Source organism: Bufo bufo, chromosome 6, assembly GCF_905171765.1.
Source record: "Bufo bufo chromosome 6, aBufBuf1.1, whole genome shotgun sequence".
In the NCBI taxonomy this organism is placed as follows: domain Eukaryota; kingdom Metazoa; phylum Chordata; class Amphibia; order Anura; family Bufonidae; genus Bufo; species Bufo bufo.
This window is the reverse complement of record NC_053394.1, coordinates 106,297,961-106,317,087: the sequence shown is the minus strand read 5'-3', so window position 1 is coordinate 106,317,087 and position 19,127 is coordinate 106,297,961. Positions and strand designations below refer to the sequence as shown.

Here is a 19,127-nt window from a genome sequence, read left to right as displayed (position 1 = left end):
GTATTGATAGGATTTGTCAGACTACAGAAAAATGTATGCAGAGGAAGTTTATTAACCTGGATTGCTACACGGTCCAAGGCAACAAATGGTTAATAGCTTGTGTCACCCAAATGACCTAGATTTCGTCTAATGATCAGTCCCAGTGTATGAGAGGATGGGGGGGTCCTGACCAGCAGTGAGGGAGGCGGAGTGCACAGTAGTACACTAGACAGCGGGTAGGATTAATATGTGAACTGAAGTACTAGTATTTCAGAAGGGCCAAAATATGGCAGCTACAGTATTATAGTAGCTATATTATTGTACATAGGAGGCAAATTGTAGTAGGTATATTCTTGTACATAGAGAGCAGTGTTATAGTAGTTACATTCTTGTACATAGAAGGCAGTATTATATTAGTTATATTCTTGTACATAGGAGGCAGTATTATAGTAGTTATATTCTTGTACATAGGAGCAGTATTATAGTAGTTATATTCTTGTACATAGGAGGCAGTAATATAGTAGTTATATTCTTGTACATAGGAGGCAGTATTATAGTAGTTATATTCTTGTACATAGGAGCAGTATTATAGTAGTTATATTCTTGTAAATAGAGGGCAGTATTATATTAGTTATATTCTTGTACATAGGAGGCAGTATCATAGTAGTTATATTATTGTACATAGGAGGGAAATTGTAGTAGGTATATTCTTGTACATAGGGAACAGTATTATAGTAGTTATATTTGTGTACATAAGAGGCAGTATTATAATAGCTAGATTCTTGTACATAGGGAACAGTATTATAGTAGTTATATTCTTGTACATAGGAGGCAGTATTACAGTAGTTACATTCTTGTATATAGGGAGCAATATTGTAGAAGTTATAATCTTGCACATAGGATTTAGTATTATAATAGTTATAGTCTAGTACATAAGGGTAATATTTTAGTAGTTATAATCTTGTACATATGAGGCAAGATTATAGCAGTGCTTGTAAATAGGGACCAGTATCATAGTAGTTACCGGTATATTCTTGTATAAAGATGGCAGTATTATAGTAGTTATATTCTTGCACTTAGGGGGCAGTATTATAGCAGTTATATACTTGTACATAAGAGGCACTACTATAGTAGTTATAGTCTTGTGAATAGGAGGTAGTATTACAGTAATTATATTCTTGTACACATGGGGCAGAATTATATTCGTTATGTCCTTGTACATAGGGGCAGTATTATAGTAATTATATTCTTGTACACAGGAAGCAGTATTATAGTAGTTATATTCTTGTACATAGGGGACAGTATTATAGTAATTATATTCTTGTACATAAGAGCAGTATTATAGTAGTTATATTCTTGTACACAGGAAGCAGTATTATAGTAGTTATATTCTTGTACATAGGGACAGTATTATAGTAATTATATACTTGTACATAAGAGCAGTATTATAGTAGTTATATTCTTGTACACAGGAAGCAGTATTATAGTAGCTATATTCTTGTACATAGGAGGCAGTATTATAGTAATTATATTCTTGTACATAAGAGCAGTATTATAGTAGTTATATTCTTGTACATAGGGGACTGTATTGAAGTAGTTATATTCTTGCACATGGGAATCAGTATTATAGTAGTTATACTCTTGCACACTGGGACAGTATTATATTAGTATAATATTATAATATGATATTATATATATATTATATCAGTACTTTAGTAGTTATATTCCTTCTCACTGATGTTTACTGTATTATTTATGTTGATATAATTTGTGACTGGAGAGATGGTCAATATTTTCGTGCAAGAGGGTTACAATGGCTGCTGAGGGTGGGGGGAGGGGGTTACACTGCAGCTGGGGGACCTTTGGTACACTTCTGACCAGGTCACCATCTGCAAACAGTTTACATGTTCTAATTGTGTCTGTATGAATTTCCCTTGGGTTCTTCAGCTACCCCTGCAACCCAACAACATACTGACAAGATAATTGGCTTTCCTTTTTGGGTAACATCATTTAGGTAAGGCCTCATGCACACGAATGTATTTTGTTTCTGTGTCTGTTCCGTTTTTCTTGCGGATAGGATGCAGACCCGTTCATTTCAATGGGTCCGCAAAATGCGGTGCTGTCCGCATCAGTATGTCTGTTCCGTAGCCCCGGAAAAAAAAAATAGAACATCTCCTATTCTTGTCCCGTTAGGCATTGTTACAATGGATCCGCAAAAAAAAAAACGGATAGCATACGGATGTCATCCGTTTTTTTGGCGGATCCGCAATTTGCGGACTGCAAAACACATACGGTCGTGTGCATGTAGCCTAAGACAGTAATACTATAAGTTCTGGTGAGGAAGATATGAATGTGCATGGTGTTACAGTAGAATATGTAGGATAATGCAGGATAGTATGATCCTGCATCATTTAAGAATAATGGTGGGCCAGTGGCTGTGTTGTTAGCTAGCACCACTGGGCATGTGGATTGAAACAAAGCACTGAATTGCACATTTTGGGTTTTCCCACTATTCAAAAGCATACCTGGTGTCTGGTGCCTGAGATGCAGAAATAAGATGGCATGGCCCACTAGGTGGCAATAGCCACTGTAAATTAAAGGGATATTCCCATTTGACTATTTCTGTAACTTAGGGCACCCTGGCTTCAGCATAAGATGGGTATTGCAATCTCAGGTATCCTGGTAGTACCATAAAATATGAATGGAGCAGCGGCGTGTGTAGTATCATGTCTCTTATCGTGATCTGAAGTGGTCCCAGAGGTCGAATCCCCACCATTATCCCCTATTCCCTAGATAGAAGATAATTGTGTATCTTGGGACAAGTGCTGTTGCTCCAGTTATCTCAGTTGGTCTGTGTTTACTTGGCTGCAGCGGTTACGTAGCTGTATACCCCGTGTGGCCGCTGCAGCCGATCACTGGCCCCAGGGATATATGGCATGGTATCACTGAGGCAAGTGAACACAGACCAGAGGTAAGGAATGGATTGGCATGCACTGGAATGGCAGGAGATTTAACGGTTGAGTATATGTTCTTTTCCTATTTTATAACACCCCTGTCCCCCCGGGCAAACTTTTGAACAACTCAGAAAACCTCTTTAATTGGGGGAGATAAGGCGAATAATGTTAACAGAAAGATACATGGAATGTAAATGGACAGGAGAGGAGGTGTTCTTTTAGAGGCGAATCAGAGGCAAGGGGGCATCATACAACAGATATATTGGCCCCACAGCCATCACTTACACCCATAGCTTTATTGGTAAAAATGATTTGTAGATATACTCACAGCTGTCCTCCTCTTCTGTGAACACGCTGGTGACGTAACAGGCGTACACAAATCCAAGGAGCTGCAAAAGATAACAACGCTCATGATGGAGAGACTTCAGCATTCCAACAATGCAGAACAATTATAATCCTGTAAACAGTTGGCAGTACTATTGTAGCTATATTCTTGTACATAGGGGCAGTATTAGGGCTCATTTACCGTAGACCATCCAGGCCCATATTGCAGACCGCAAATGGTGGTTCCGCAATATACGGGCACCGGCCATTTGAATCGCTGATGCGGACCCATTGACCTGAATGGGTCCACAATCTGAAAGATATGGCGGAGTGCGGAGCAGAGACACGGATCGGAAGTGCTTCCGTGGGCTTTTTGGTCGATGCCTCCGCACCACAAAAGATAGGACATGTCCTATCTTTTGGCGTATATTGCGGATCGTGGACCCATTCAAGTCATTGGGTCTGCATCCTTGATACGGGATTCACAAGGCTGGTGCCCATGCATTGCAGACTGCAGCGTGGGCACCCACGGCTTATGGTCATGTGAATGCGCCCTTATAGTAGTTATATTTTTGTACATAGAGGCAGTATTATAGTATTATATTCTTGTACATATAGGCAGTGTTATAGTATTATATTCTTGTACATAGAGGCAGTAATATAGTATTATATTCTTGTACATAGGAGGCAGTATTATAGTAGTTATATTCTTGTACATGGGGCAGTATTATAGTAGTTATATTCTTGTACATAGGGGCACTATTATAGTAGTTATATTTATTTTTTACTAAGGTGGCAGTATTATAGCAGTTACCTTTATGTATACCTACATATTTCCCAAGGGTTGGACTGGACCACCATTGAATCCTTCAGTGTGCTCAGGCTCTGGTACCATAATGGGCCCAAAGATTCAGGTTAAAATAAAACAACATTTGGCTGCCTTTGGAGTCAGTCACTTGCCACTTGAGTCTATTTCTTTGATTTAAAACCTATTAAAGGGAATCAGTCACAAGGGACCTCCCTATTAAATTGTTGGCATAGACACATAGCTGTGGTTCGCCTTATAAAGTACTGTTTTTCTTGTGCTGATCCGAGGCTCTGTTCCCAAGTTATGATACTTTTTCTTAATATGCAAATTAGGCCTTTGGTGCAATAAGGGCATCACCATTGCTCTTGTTGCACTCACACTTCATTCATTTTTGTGGCCAGCCCCTCCCTCTCTGCTTTGCTATTGCCTGGCCCTGCCAATCAAAGCAACCAGGGAGGGGGCTGGACACAGAAATGAGTGGAGCTTGGGTGCAACAAGAACATGTCTTCTTCTCGTCTGTTTTGCGGACAAGAAAAGGCATTTTTACAAATGGAGAATATGTCCTCTTCTTCTCTGTATTTTGCAGATCCGCGATTTGCGGTCGTGTGCAGGAGGACTAGAGCCCATACCCACCAAAAGCCATGATATAGGTCTGTACACTGTCCAGTACCCCTAAACAGGATTTATAGCTTTTCTATAGGGGGAAGTAGCAAGGTAGCAAGGTACATGTACATCCAGAAGGGATGTATACACTACCAATTGTGTGGATATTGTGGCGTACGAGCTGTGGGTTTGCTGTAAATTTCATTCTCTGATTGGAAAGGGTGAAATCTGCAGTGAAAATCCGCCACAAAAAGTTACACGGCTGCGGATTTCAAATCTGCCCTGCAAGTTTTCAAGGATTCTATTGCAGACATCCACAGATTTTTATTACATGTCATGCATTTCGCTGCCGAGATTTTCGCATACAATTTTGTTGGGGAAAATCTGTGCTAAATCTGCCCAGTGCAGACGTACCCTTAGTACAGCAGTCCTGCAACTAGAAATGACTGGGCCCCGCAGCAAATTTTTGAACGGGCGAAAAAAATCATCGCCAGATGTTAGCTGACATAATATAGGGAATATGAAATGCGAGTTGCACAAGCGCCATTTTTTTCAGTTTGGCGGTGTTTGTATCTCTGCTTTTCTCTTTTTAAAATACATCACTTTGAAGAAGTAATGCGTTTTCTATTGCCTGAAAAAAATTTTTTTTTTAAAGAAACGCCATAAAAGTGCACGCAGTGTGCAAAAAAAAAACCCGTAAACAGCTTTAACGTCGTTTTTTTAGTGCTTCAACAAATTTTTGTGTGAAGAAGCCCTAGGTCAGCGGAAAAGAAATCAGGAAAGTCTGTCCCGCTGATTGCTTTCCAAGAGGTTTTCCTGATCTCATAGGATAGGATCTGAGCTTTCTTGGCTCTACATATACAGCTACCCTGCAGCAATCCTGAAACCTGTGTTTCATCCTGAGCAAAGCCCCTTGTACAGAAAGTTATTACCATGTAACTTAGGAATGTGCACTGACCCCTTTAGGTTCCCTGTGACTGATATTGGCCCTGCCATATATTTCCTTCTTGCTGATGCCTGTAGACGAAACCTAATACGTTGTCATTAGAAGAAGCAGGGAACATGGCAGAAATATGCAGGGAAAGTCAGTTCTGGCAGCGGGAATTCCTGACCCTACACAGCTGGACGTGGGATGATAGGGGATGGGCTGAGGAATGTTTTGGAGGCAGGAGGTGTCAGGGAGGGGTGCGGGTGGGAGTCCTCTGCAGTGCACAGCACACATATGAAAGGTCACAAGCACCAGGGGTTGTTTGCAGTGCAGGGCAGAATAGCTATTACAGTAATAAAGAAGGTCAAACAGGACCGGCCTGGGCGTCCCCTCTGTAAATGGTAGTATGACAGAATTTCTTCTGGGCTCTCGCGATTTGTCTATAGCAACCGGTATCCGCCTTTATCATTATTTTCACGTTCATGGTATATTCTATAGGTTCAGGGCGCATCTTACTGTTACTTGGAAAATCACTTTATGGGAAATGACATTGTACAATGTGCAATTAAAGGTTTACCTACTACATGGGGGTGTCACAAGAACACCTGTTCTCCTGAAAGGTGAGGGTCGGGGGGTGGACTGGCTATATACCCAGCAGTGAAATTTCCCAGTGGGCCAATGCCTCAAGGGGCCGCACCAGCCCCCCTCATGGCCACCGCCAGGTACATAATAATCGGACACTCTCAGTATTAGGCCTCATGCACACAACCGTAATTCGCGTCTGCATCAGAGCCGCAGTTTTTGGCATGTCCTATTCTTGTCCATTTTGCGGACAAGAATAGGCATTTCTACAATGGGCCACCCGTTCTGTCAGGTGGTGGCATGGAACAGGACAGATGGTGGCATGGAACAGGACTCATGTATTTTATTTCTCTTTCCTTGGTCACTTGAGGAGCATACCACTAGGAGCATTTTTAATACTGGAGAAACTATGGGGAATTACTACTGGGGCTGCAGTAGGGGGGATTATTATTGCTGGAGGCACTTTCGGGGCATTATTTTTTTACTGGGGCATTATTACTACTGGGGAAACTATAGTGGGGCATTATCACTATTGGGGGCACTATTTTTTCAGCAGTATAGTATTTGGGGGAACTGGGGAGAACAGCAGGATAACACAGTTGGGGGACCAGGATGGTAAGGATGATGGAAAATGGGGAATCCAAGATATCTATATGGCAAACAAGACGTGCCTGAAAGACATTGTCTTGGTGGTCTGGTTCGAATGAGAAAGAGGAGGAAACATCACTGGATGTAACAAGTATGTAGTGCTGTATTCTCCTGTATGTTTGGTAGCACTGAAAGACCAGGCAGCAAGCTGAAGATAGGGCTGGCTTAGTGCTGTAGCCAGGTCCTAAGCCCCCTTCTTCATATCACTTAGGCTACATGCACACGACAATATGTGTTTTGCGGTCCGCAAAAAAAACGGATGACGTTCCGTATGGCATCCGTTTTATTTTTGGCAGCTCCGTTTTTTTGGGTGGATCCATTGCGGACACGGTGTGCTGTCCCGTTTTTTTTGCGGATAGGATGCGGACCCATTCATTTAAAATGGGTCTGCAAAAAACGCGAACGGACACGGAAACAAACAACGTTCGTGTGCATGTAGCCGTAGAGATATCTTGAGGCGGAACACAGAATGTGGGAGCTGGTGCTTCTGGCAACGTATTTTGTGTTGTACTGTGGTATTTGGTTCTGCTGGGATGGTATTTTGTGCTGCAGCATGGTATTGATGACCCCCCTCCTCCTTGTGTTGCCCATCTTCTGTCAATTTGGACCTGCCTACAACATCAGGCCACTTTTAGTTTTTAAGTTCCTAGTCTGCCCATTGTGGGGCTCTGACGTACTGGGAGAATGAGGGTTCACATGACCCCAGTAATGTAATGGGTGGCAGCCATTTTTGTGGCTCTCTCCTTTAACTATAGTCTATGTCAGTTGCTGAAATGGCCAAAGACGATAATTCTGCTGCAAAATGGGAGTTGAGGGCGCTTTCAGAAGTTTCCATAACTACAACAGACTGTATTATAATGGACAGAACCGCTCTAAAAGTAAAAGAAGCGGATCAAGAGTTAACTTAGGTGGTGCCATATCTGCATGCGATGATTCATTGCAACCAACCCAATAATTGCCTGTGCGTTGGCCGATGTAAAAGAGCCTTTAGGCCAAGTTCAAAATCTGTGGCAGAAAAATCAGTAGCAGATTACTAGCAAAAAAGTGGTCCCTTTTGGTGGCTTGGTTGAGGTTTCAGAGGAGTTTTTACAAGAGTATTAGAAGAGTATTTGGTTGACATTTCTCTGCTTCCCCATTGATTTCTATTATATTCTCAATCAAATCTGCTCCCAGGAAGTAACAAGCCAAGCATTTTTCAAAATAGGCTACTGAAAAAACTTCTACCATTTTACACTGTGTGCACAAGGTGGAGTTTTTAGCACTCCACAAACATTTTGTGACCTGTTAGAAAGGTACATGATGTAAACAGTGAAGGTAATCTTCTTACCGGCGGTGAGGTAACCCTTCCCTTCTGATCCAGTAAGGGGTTTTCTGAGATTTTGATCCTCAGGATAGGTCATCAGTATCGGATCGGTAGGGACCCCACACCCGCTCACTTCAATTTGGCCGAGTGCGATTCTAAGCACAGTCACTATACAATGTACGGCGCTGTGTTTGGTAAGCACGGAAAAGGCTGAGGCCCTCATGGGAGCGCCAGTGCCTTCTCAAGCAGCTGATCGACAGGGGTCCCAGGTGTTAATTCCTATGAGACTGACATTGAGGCTCCCATAGAAATACATCCAGAAACTGCCTTCCTGTCCACACATAAGATGCTGTTATTTGGAGAGGCAGAGTGTTGATCAAATGACACAGCTGAGGATCAGAAGGGAGGTTGTAACTCACAAATACAGTCACCGGTAAGAAGATTACCTTCACCACAGTTTACATCGTGCACCTTTCTAACAGGTCAGAGAACAACATTTTTTGTGGCAGTGCTTCTTTAAAGTCAATGGGAAAACTGTTGGCGAGTTCCGAATGTGGATTTAGCAGTTAAAAAACTGGCTCGTTTTCCGCTGCTGAATAAGTAGCAGATTAGTTGCAGATTCGGTCGGGTTCACATCACCATTTCGTTTTCCGTTATTTTAGACGGGGAAAAAAAAAGCCCTGCGTGTACACAAACCCATTGTAATGAATGTGGGTTGGCTTACTTTGCAACAGAATTTTCTGCCAAAATTCGCTGCAAAATGTTGCATCTTAGACCACTCCCCTTCTTACAAACCACACCCCTTTCCCTTTAAGTCACATCCACTTGGTGAGCTAGGCGCAGTGGATTTTTGTAAAACTAGACACGCCATATTGTGACAGATTTTGGTGCACTGTATCACAAGACTTAGGTGTACTGTGGGCCACAGTTTTTTCGGATCATAATCTATATTACTGTACTGATCATAGATAAAATTATCAGTCGAATTCAATTATTTGGAATGGATCTTTAGGCCCCATATACACGATCATATTTTTGGTCCACATCCGATGCACATTTTTTGCAGATAGGATGCGGACCCATTCATTTCAATAGACGCACAAAAAATGTGGTAAGCACACCATGTGCTGTCCACATCCGTATGCCCGTTCCGTAGCCCCCAAAAAAAGATAGAACATGTCCTATTCTTGTCTGTTTTGCAGACAAGGATAGGCATTGTTACAATGGATCCGCAAAAAAAAAAACGGATGCAACACGGATGTCACACGGACGCCATCCGTATTTTTTGTGGATCCACATTTTGTAGAAATTATACTATGTGCAATCGGCCACAAGTAGCTGTACCCCAAAAGTAGTTGGGGCGCTCTCATAATGAGATATCGGTGCTGTTAGTGTCACTCCTCTAGGACAAAAATTTGCTGTGTTTCCATCAACGGACGTGAGCTCCATTATGTACAGTCCAGCAATAGCATTAGCATTGCTGCTGAGCTTGCAATCCAAGCTGCCGCTGATATGAATGACATGTGGCAGGGTTCTCATTTGTTCCCATTTATTATGCAGCATGCTAGCCCGGGGCGGTGTCCCCAGCAGAGGTGCAGAATGGCAGTCATCTGAAACAAAGGCAAGGGAGGGGGAGGGGCGGCATCTTATACGGAGAGGAATTTATAGGTCATTAGTCTGTGAATAATTCATTAGGGCGAGTAGCGACTATAGTAGAAGAGATTTGGGATGGAAAGATGTGAAAGAAAATGTCTACTGACTAGAAACAAAGCAAGAAGTAAATATAAACACTAAGAGATTTCTTTAATTTAATATCTGATAATCTGGCATATGTTTCCAGCACAGCACTGGAAACACAGCAATATAATATGGAATCTTACCCAACCACAAGCAGAAGGCATTTTTGTGGCCATCCGATAATCCCGAATATCAGTCCCATGGATGTTGCATGAAAGAAATTTTACTACACATGTAATACTCTACACTCAGTTTCCCTTGCGATCGCCCATTAACAGTGGGGTAGCTAGAGGTGCGTTAAGGAGTCCAAAGGGACTGCAGTAAAACAAATGGGCAGAGCAGAGGTGTGACAGGATATGTAGTATGTATAATAGTGTGTAATTCCATGTGATACAGTTAGGAGGAGCACTAGTCCTCATCTGCATCAGGTCCCAACAGCTTCCCTATGGCTAGAAGGCTAGAGATTACTATGATTAAAGGGAGATCCAGCACAGCCACTCCGGTTCTTCTGGCCGGTTGCAGCTGTGACGTCATATCAACAACATGACCACTGCAGCCAATCACTGGCCTCAGTGGTGCACCGAAGAAGCCAGTGATTGACTACAGTGGTCACATGTTTTTCAAGTGACTTCACCGCTGTAGTCCGATTAGAGTCTTGGCAGAGAGAACATGAGCATGGGCGCTGGGTCTGCCAGGTAAGTACCGTAGTTCTTTATTGCAGGCTGATCCCGAGGATTGTCCAGTTTTACCCACAAACCGGACACCCCCTTCAAACATAAGACGATACAAGAAAACGTCAGTTAAAGAGGTTGTCCAAGGTCACAATATTGATGGCCTACCCTTAGGCTTCATTCTCCATCAATATCACATTGGTGGGGGTCTGACCCAACCCCCCATCCTCATCACCTGCCGAAAGCCTCTGTATTGTTTCCATTGCACCGTACATCATACATATAATATTAGCGGCTGTTCTGTGTATTGCAGCATTTGCCTGTTCACTTTGAATGGGACTACACTGCAATACACAGAAAAGCTGCTATCAAGTATACAGCATTCTAGTGTGTAAATCTTGATGAGGCTGTAGCGCTTGCATGAGCACTGCGGCCCTTTCAAACAGCCGATTGACGAGGGAGTCTAGAGTTGGGCCCCCACCATATTTTCGGCTGATCCTAAGGTTAGGTCATCAGTTTGGTGATCCCCGACAACCCCCTTAAGCAACAGCTAATTCAATAACTACTATGTGCCCCTCTTCTAGGGTGGGGAAGAATATGTTACCCAGTCCTTTCTGAGTTGTCTTGGCTTTCCACATGGGTGGGGTGTCAACCCTCAATGGCAGCCATGACAGTAGACATAAGGGTTGTCACCCAGCTTTTCAAATCTCCTGAAGGGTAGGTAAATCTGTATTGTTAGTCTCATATCTCGCTGGATCCCTATCCTCAGTCTAGTGCAGACATTCTGTATATGAACCGGAAGGCTCAGGATGAACCAAGCTATAGGCCCTGCTCTTAAAGATTGTTTGAACCTGAGCTGCACTGCATGAAACTGTAGGTACAAAAGTTGAAAATTGAATTAACTTTAAAAGCTGCAAATATTAACAAAAACAAAACTGGCCTTACCGACAGCAGTATCTGTGTGGTACTGTGTAACAACTCAATGTACTGGTATTCTATGGCACATCCAACCACTGATACATAAGAGTGACTTTCCAACCCGGGCATGCCGGTAACTGGCGACTCGTTCCTCACACATCCTGGACCATGCTCACTCCACCAAGACTGATGCTGAGACACGTTAAACGTGAGGAGGTCGCTGTCCTGTAAATGGGAAACGACAGGTAGATTACGGTATATTCAGGTTCATAGCAGTCATCCTGCTGCTGGACGGGCACCAAATCTGTCAATTTATTCATCCAGCAAACCAATGGTGATTAGTAAAGCAACTCGCATTGTAATGATATCTGGGTGCACAACACTGGGAACAATGAAATAGGGACGTTTTCATGGTCCCCAAAATCACAGCATATGGCCCTCAGAGTGAATAAGCCTGACCCAGATTTGCAGGAACACTGCCTAAAATCTGAATTGTACAATTGCCTTTTAATATACTCAACAAATTGGCTCCAATAGGTCAGTTTTAGAATTTTGTGGGGGGAAGGGGGCAGTTGCAATTTACAACTTGACCCTCGAGGCACAAGTTTTTGAAAGGCATAGAGGGACATATAGTTGTGTAGTGTCCCCAGTGCCTGACAAATTTTTCTTAATCAGTCACAATTCCCTCAGTCAACCGCAATGCCCCAGTCAGCCACATTTCCCCTTGTTCGCCGCAGTGCCCCCGGTCAGCTCCCCTGGTCAGCCCTAGTGCCCTCAGCCAGCCACAGCTTCCCTGGTCAGCTCTAGTGCCCCTGGTCAGACACAGTGCCCCTGGTCAGCCCTAGTGCCCTCAGCCAGCCACAGCTTCCCTGGTCAGCCCTAGTGCCCTCAGCCAGCCACAGCTTCCCTGGTCAGCCCTAGTGCCCTCAGCCAGCCACAGCTTCCCTGGTCAGCTCTAGTGCCCCTGGTCAGCCACAGTGCCCCTGGTCAGCCCTAGTGCCCTCAGCCAGCCACAGCTTTCCTGGTCAGCCCTAGTGCCCTCAGCCAGCCACAGCTTCCCTGGTCAGCTCTAGTGCCCCTGGTCAGCCACAGTGCCCCTGGTCAGTTCTCCAGGTCAATTTCAATGGCCTCAGTCAGCTACGGTTATCTGTACCAGTTCATGGCTCTTCTTGTTGCCATGATGTACACCAACTGGTATTTAATCATCAAGGGTAACATTCAAACAAATCCAGCGTCTTTTGTTAGTAAATGTCCGGCATATCCTAGAAGCATCCTAGTTCCATGGTTCAGGCGCAGTGAATGCGGTGAAGGCATGCTTAATGACAGCTGGAGAAATACTGGCGTTCCAGGAGCAACAGATGGGGGAACGCGTGTGGCAGTGTGAATGCATGGCAGTCACTATATCCTTCCTGATCAAGCCTGTAATAGATACTAAAATGTTTCCCCATTCCAATAAGTGCTCTGCATTCACTAGATTATTACTGTTTGGAGTCAGTACTGCCAGTGTAATGGCGCTACCCATAAAAAATGTCATTCCCATTTCTCACATAAAATATCAGGCTTATTACCACTGGCATCTTCGGTAAATACTGTTCCAGCAGGTTTGATATCTTTCTATTGGATTTCAATTTTACATACATTTTAAAGGGATGTTTCATAAGGGTGGAATTTATATTTAGATGAGGGCTTTAGTAGGAGGCCCTGTAAATGTTTAACTAAAACACATCCACTAAATACTGCCCAAAAGTGCCAATCTGAGGTCTAGAAAAAGGGCGCCCTTAGTAAAAGGGATTTTTTTTTCTGTTTCTTGGAAATCAAAGCCGCACAAGGGAATGGTGTCCTGTGACCTCTGTCTGGGTTCTGGGAGCTGGAGTGCCGGAGGTTTCTGATCCCTGTTCTAGATCAATGATATTAGGATGTTTGTAAGGCATCTTAACATGAGGGCCTGTAGAGGGGACTGGCCATAGACCCTACAGGGAAATGTCAAGGTGGGCCGATGCCCAAGGGGCCGCCCCTCCTCACAGCTGCCGACTGGGTACAAAACAATCTAAAGCTCTCAGCATTAATTAATGCTAGAAGCTTCAGGTACTTATGCACCTGGCTGGCGGCCATAAGTCCTCTTCTGACTTCATCCATATCGACATCCTCACAACAGCGAAACAGTTGAATACTGCAGTGGGGGCGGCAGGATTTTGTGCTGCACTGTGGAATTGTGTTCTGTTGGAGCGGAATTGTGTGCTGCATTATATTGCCCCCCCCTTCTGTCAATTGGAACCCGCCTACAACATGGGGCCACTTTTAAGTTTTTTTCCCAGAATCACAATAAGTTCCCAGTCCGCCCCTGAAATGACCTATTGTGGTGACAGATTACCTTTGAGGATGCATAGAAATTGACCCACTAACTAGGTTATATGCCACATGTTTGTACGTCTTACCTTGGACAGATCTCCCACTTCCATATAAAAGCAGATAAGGAAAACATTCCAGGTCACCCAAACGGCTGCCCAGATGGCATACTGGCAGAGGGAGAGAGCGGAAAGGATTATTAGAATGGGCAGCTTTTGAATTGTGTATGAATGCAAGAATCACAGCCTTGTAGAAAAATACCTAAAAACTATAAAAAAAAATGTATACAGTGATCCCTCAAGATACAATGGCCGCAGGATACAATATTTTCAACATACAATGGTCTTTTCTGACCCATCATAAGTTGAAACCAGACTCAACATACAAAGATCTGACCAATCAAGGTCACTTCTCTGGTAAAATAACTGTATGAGTTGCTAGTTAGGAGTTATCCCTGACTGTTATATGTAAGGACGTTTTATCTGTCAATTATCTGCTTATTTTTCTTAAATCTTCATTTTCTCTTATCTTAGATGACATTTTTGGGCTTTGGAACCAATTACTCAACTTACAATGGTTGTACTAGAACCAATTAATATTGTAACTTGAGGGACCACTGTACTTCATTTTATATAAAATAAATACTAAAAATCAAGACAGTCCTAGGGTATGTTCAGAACTGTGTCAGAGGTTCGGGGTAAAGTACTGGCCTCCCTGACAGACCCATTATAGTCAATGCGGTTAATCAGGCGCCACTTGTTTCTGCCATTTTCCTGGTTTGCTCCTAAAATAGAGAACAGAAATGAAAACACCAATGTGAAACCTGCCTAGGCTACCTTCACATATACGTTTAGGTTTCAGGTTTTGGGATCCGGCAGAGTATCTCAAAACCTGACCAAAACCATTCAGTTTTGATTACACATCAGGACGCAATCGTTCCGTTAGGATGCAGTTGTGTGAAATCTAAACGGAAAAAAATTGGGTCACTAAATACACTGAGGATCCTAAAAAACCGGATCCGTCACCATTGACTTACATTGTTTTTAGTGACAGTTTCGGTTTGTTACGTTTTGATGACCAGACACAAAACCGCAACTTGCAACGCTTTTGTGTCCTGAACGGGAGGCATCCTGATGCATCCTGAACGGCTCTCTTTCCATTCAGAATGCATGGGGACAAAACGGTAATGTTCTGGCCTGGTTTGGAGATCCTCTGCTGGGTCTCAAAACTGGAATGCCACAACGCATATGTGAAAGTAGCCTTAGATGTTGGATGTCAAGTTCTGTTCATGTTACTAAGGAAGTAGAGCCAAGACGTGTGACTCGGCTCCTTATAATCCTCTTTTCTTACTGAATGGACAACAGAAAATAAAGTTCTTATTCTGCTGATGCCAGGAAAGCTGCTTTACACGCAACGTAAAAGGAACATAGGTCAGTTATGAATTTAAAGCGCAGTTCAAGTCACAACGCAACATCAATGAATGTCACTGATATTGCAGAATGGAACGGGAAAGTAGTTACTACTGCTGAAAAGTACTAACAGTAATTCCCTTACTAAGAATGTAACTACTATAATACTGTTCCTATGTGCAAGACAATGGGGCAGATTTTTTTTAAAATCATTGTAAAGAAAAACTGGCTTAGTTGCCCATAGGAACCAATCAGCTTCCACCTTTGTAAAATGGAAGGTGAAATCTGATGGGTTGATAAATCTCCTCCTATAATTGCTACACTACAGTATGTACAGGCATATAACCACCTCAATGTTTACCTTATATAAAACAAATATAACTACTATAATACTGCCCTTATTTACAAGAATATAACTACAATAATCGCATAGTAGATATAGAAAAGGGGGTGGCACTCACCACTGGTGGAGCGTCATTGGAGTTCCTTCATGTCTTGGTGACGGTGAGAGAGGGCACCTTGATTACAAGGGGGCACCGAAAACTCACCGCTACCAACTCATTACTACAACACCATGATAGTTTATATCCTCCTAGTGTAAAACTGTCCGTCCCCTACGGTCAATTCGTTAGACTGAGAAGAATTAACAACACAGATGAGGGATATGAAGAACAAGCGTTAGATTTAAAGGGGAGGTTGTTGAGGAGAGGATATCCGGAAAGTGTGTTAGAAACAGCTATGACGAAAGTAAAATCATTTGCACAGGTTAGCAAAGTAGGGAGACGAAGTGGAAAAAACAAAGGAAGATTTGCGTTCTCGTTCAAATTCAGTCCCGCTGCAAATATAATCACACAAGTGATTCACAATATTTGGGATATTTTAAGAAATGAAGAAGGTCTAAAGGAATACGTGGAAACTAGGCCACTAGTAGCTTTCAAAAAGTGTCATACGCTGAACGATAAACTAGTTAGGAGTCACTTTAGAGAAAAGAAGTCTAACAATTGGCTAATAATAGAGGGAAAACCGGTAGAGAACTACAAGTGCGGCAATTGTTCGTTTTGTAAACAGAACAGTCAAAAAAAGTTCCTGTCATTTGGAGGCATTTGTCATAAAGTGACCCAGTTCATTACATGTAAAAGTAGTTACGTAGTGTATTTAGTACTGTGTAAGTGTGGTGCTTTTTATATAGGTAACACCATCAGACCGTTGTTTGAAAGATTTAGGGAACACGTTAACTCCATAAGAACAGGAAAAGGATGCCCTAGACTCATTAGTCATGTTCGCTATATTCATGGAGGTAATCTGAGTTGTCTTAGTTTTGGAGGCATTGAATTGATCCCAAATATGCCACATGGAGGTGATAGGCACCGCCTACTTTTACAAAAAGAGGCAAAATGGATCATTCGGACGGCAGCCGTGGGACCTTTGGGTTTAAATGAAAGGAATGACCTAAGTGTTTTTGTATAATTTAATGGTTTGTATGGGTATCCAGTGTTTATCCACATGTTTGTTTTTGATGAACAAAAGTAGGTTGTTATGACAACCAGGTGCAGTGACGCTTAAAAGTGTGCGCGTATCGGCGCGATGATGTCAGTGGCCGAGGAAGCGCACGAGCGCGAAACGGCCCCAGCCCTACTTTATCTGTACTATTATGCAAGAATAAACAGTGCTACAACAGTGGTGAGTGCCACCCCCTTTTCTTTATCTACTATGCGATGATTGGATGTATTTCTAGCACTGGGTTGAGCACCACTAACGCTGTATGAAGAACAAGGGCACCTGAAAATCCATCCAGTATTAGACGGACATTAGCGGTGCCTCCCCTTTCATTTGACTCTATTTGGATATAACTACTACAATACTGCTCCCTATGTACAAGAATATAACTACTATGGTACTGCCTCCTATGCACAAAATATAACTACTATAATACTGCCTCCTATGTACAAGAATATAACTACTACAATACTGATCTTTATGTACAAGAATATAACTACTATAATAATATTCTTGTACATAGAAGCAGTATTATAGTAGTTATATTCTTGTACATAAAGAGCAGTATTCTAATAGTTATATTCTTGCACATAGGGGCAGTATTATAGTAATAATATTCTTTTACATAGAAGCATTATTATAATACTGCCCCCTATGTACAAGAATATAACTATTATAATGTTGCCCTCTATAACTACTATAATACTGCACCTAAGTACAAGAATATAACTACTTTAATACTGCCCTATAAACAAGAATAGAACTACTATAATACAGCCCCTATGTACAAGAACAGAATTACTATAAGGGCTCATGCACACGACCGTGCCGTTTTTTGCAGTCCGCAAATTGTTCGCACAGCCGGCATCTTTTCTGTCTTCTTTTGTGAAGAATAGGACCTTTGATGACGTCACTACGTTCATCACATGGTCCGTCACATGATCCATCACCATAGTGATGGATCATGTGACGGACCATGTCATGAGCGTAGTGACGTTATCAAAGGTCCTATTCCTCACAGAACAAGACAGAAGAGATGCCGGCTGCGCGAACAAGTGGATTAAGGTGAGTTAAATTATTATTATTATTTTTTTTAACCCCTCCAGCCCTATTGTACTTTGCATTCTGTATTCAGAATGCTATTATTTTCCCTTATAACCATGTTATAAGGGGAAAGAATACAATCTACACTACAACTAACCCAAACCTGAACTTTTGTGAAGAAGTCCGGGTCTGGGTACCACAGTCAGTTTTTTATCACGCGCGTGCAAAACACATTGCACACGCTCGATAAAAACTGAACATCGGAACGCAATCGCAGTCAAAACTGACTGCAATTGCGTTCCTACTCACGCGGGTTTGCCGCAATGCACCGAGACGCATCCGGACACGCTCGTCTGCAAGGGGCCTAATACTGCCCTCTATATACAAGAATATAACTACTACAGGATTGCCCAAGAAAAAGTAGCCCGTCTCCAGCGATAGTATGACAAGATGAATGAGCAAGTGGATTGCTTTGAAAGTGGTCCCCGTTCAGGTCTATGCATCTTTGGGCACGCGTCGTTCGTGATACACCAACTTGCTGATACAGTCTTCAAGTTGATTTTTGGGGGCTCCTTGCAATCCGCTGCTCAATTTCATGCGCAACTTCAGCCGTCCTGATCGATGGAGGCCTTGGTTTCTTCATGTTTGCAACAGAGTCAGTTTGAAGCAGTTTCTGAACCAGACTCTGAATACAACTTTTAGCTGGTGGTTTTGTTCCTGGGTACTTGTTGGCAAAGGTCTCTTGGGTTTCCTTAAAGGATCTGCTTCACACATATCCTTTGACAATCACTATTCGCCGTTTTTGAGAGAACACCATCTTTCTGACACAATAGGCCACTTCTATCAAACTGAATAATAAACCTGTCTTAGTTGCCCAGAGCAACCAATCAGAGCTCAGCTTTCAATTCCTACCGGGCTCTGAAAAAAATGAAAGCTGAGCTTTAATTGGTTGCTATGGACAACTAAGACAGGTTTACAGTTTGAGTAAGATATTGGAGGTGGGCTTCTTTTTCGTGGGCCTACCTGTATAATACTGCTTTCTATGTATAGGAGTAAAACCAATATATTAAATTTGTCAATCACTGAGTGGCACCGGCCACATGACTCCTAAGCATAAAAAAGCAGAGGTTTAAATGAATAAAGTTATACTGAATCTTTTCTCATAAATCTACATATAAATTCCATAACCTGCTGTCTGCAGACTGAACTGCATTTTCATGGTGATGGGCAGTGATGGCCAGTTAGCAGTGTTCGCCTGCGAACACATGTGGGCTGCCATCTTGACGCACAAGTCCGGCGATGCACAGGTAAGCCCTTACCTGTGCCTGTGCGCGAGCCGGGCGTACCAGTGCATCGCCGGGCTTGTGCATCAAGAT

The 19,127-nt window shown here is 42.7% G+C and overlaps 1 protein-coding gene across 1 annotated transcript in view; it reads right to left on the bottom strand.

The window, feature by feature from the left end:
* NKAIN4 (sodium/potassium transporting ATPase interacting 4) overlaps nt 1–19,127 on the bottom strand; it is a 66,376-nt gene that overhangs the window by 10,291 nt on the left and 36,958 nt on the right. Inside the window, exons 3-5 of the mRNA XM_040435961.1 lie at nt 13,891–13,971; nt 11,483–11,680; nt 3,262–3,322 (exon numbers count right to left, since the gene is read on the bottom strand). Of these exons, the coding sequence (XP_040291895.1) occupies nt 3,262–3,322; nt 11,483–11,680; nt 13,891–13,971 (340 nt within the window). The remainder of the gene's footprint in view (nt 1–3,261; nt 3,323–11,482; nt 11,681–13,890; nt 13,972–19,127) is intronic.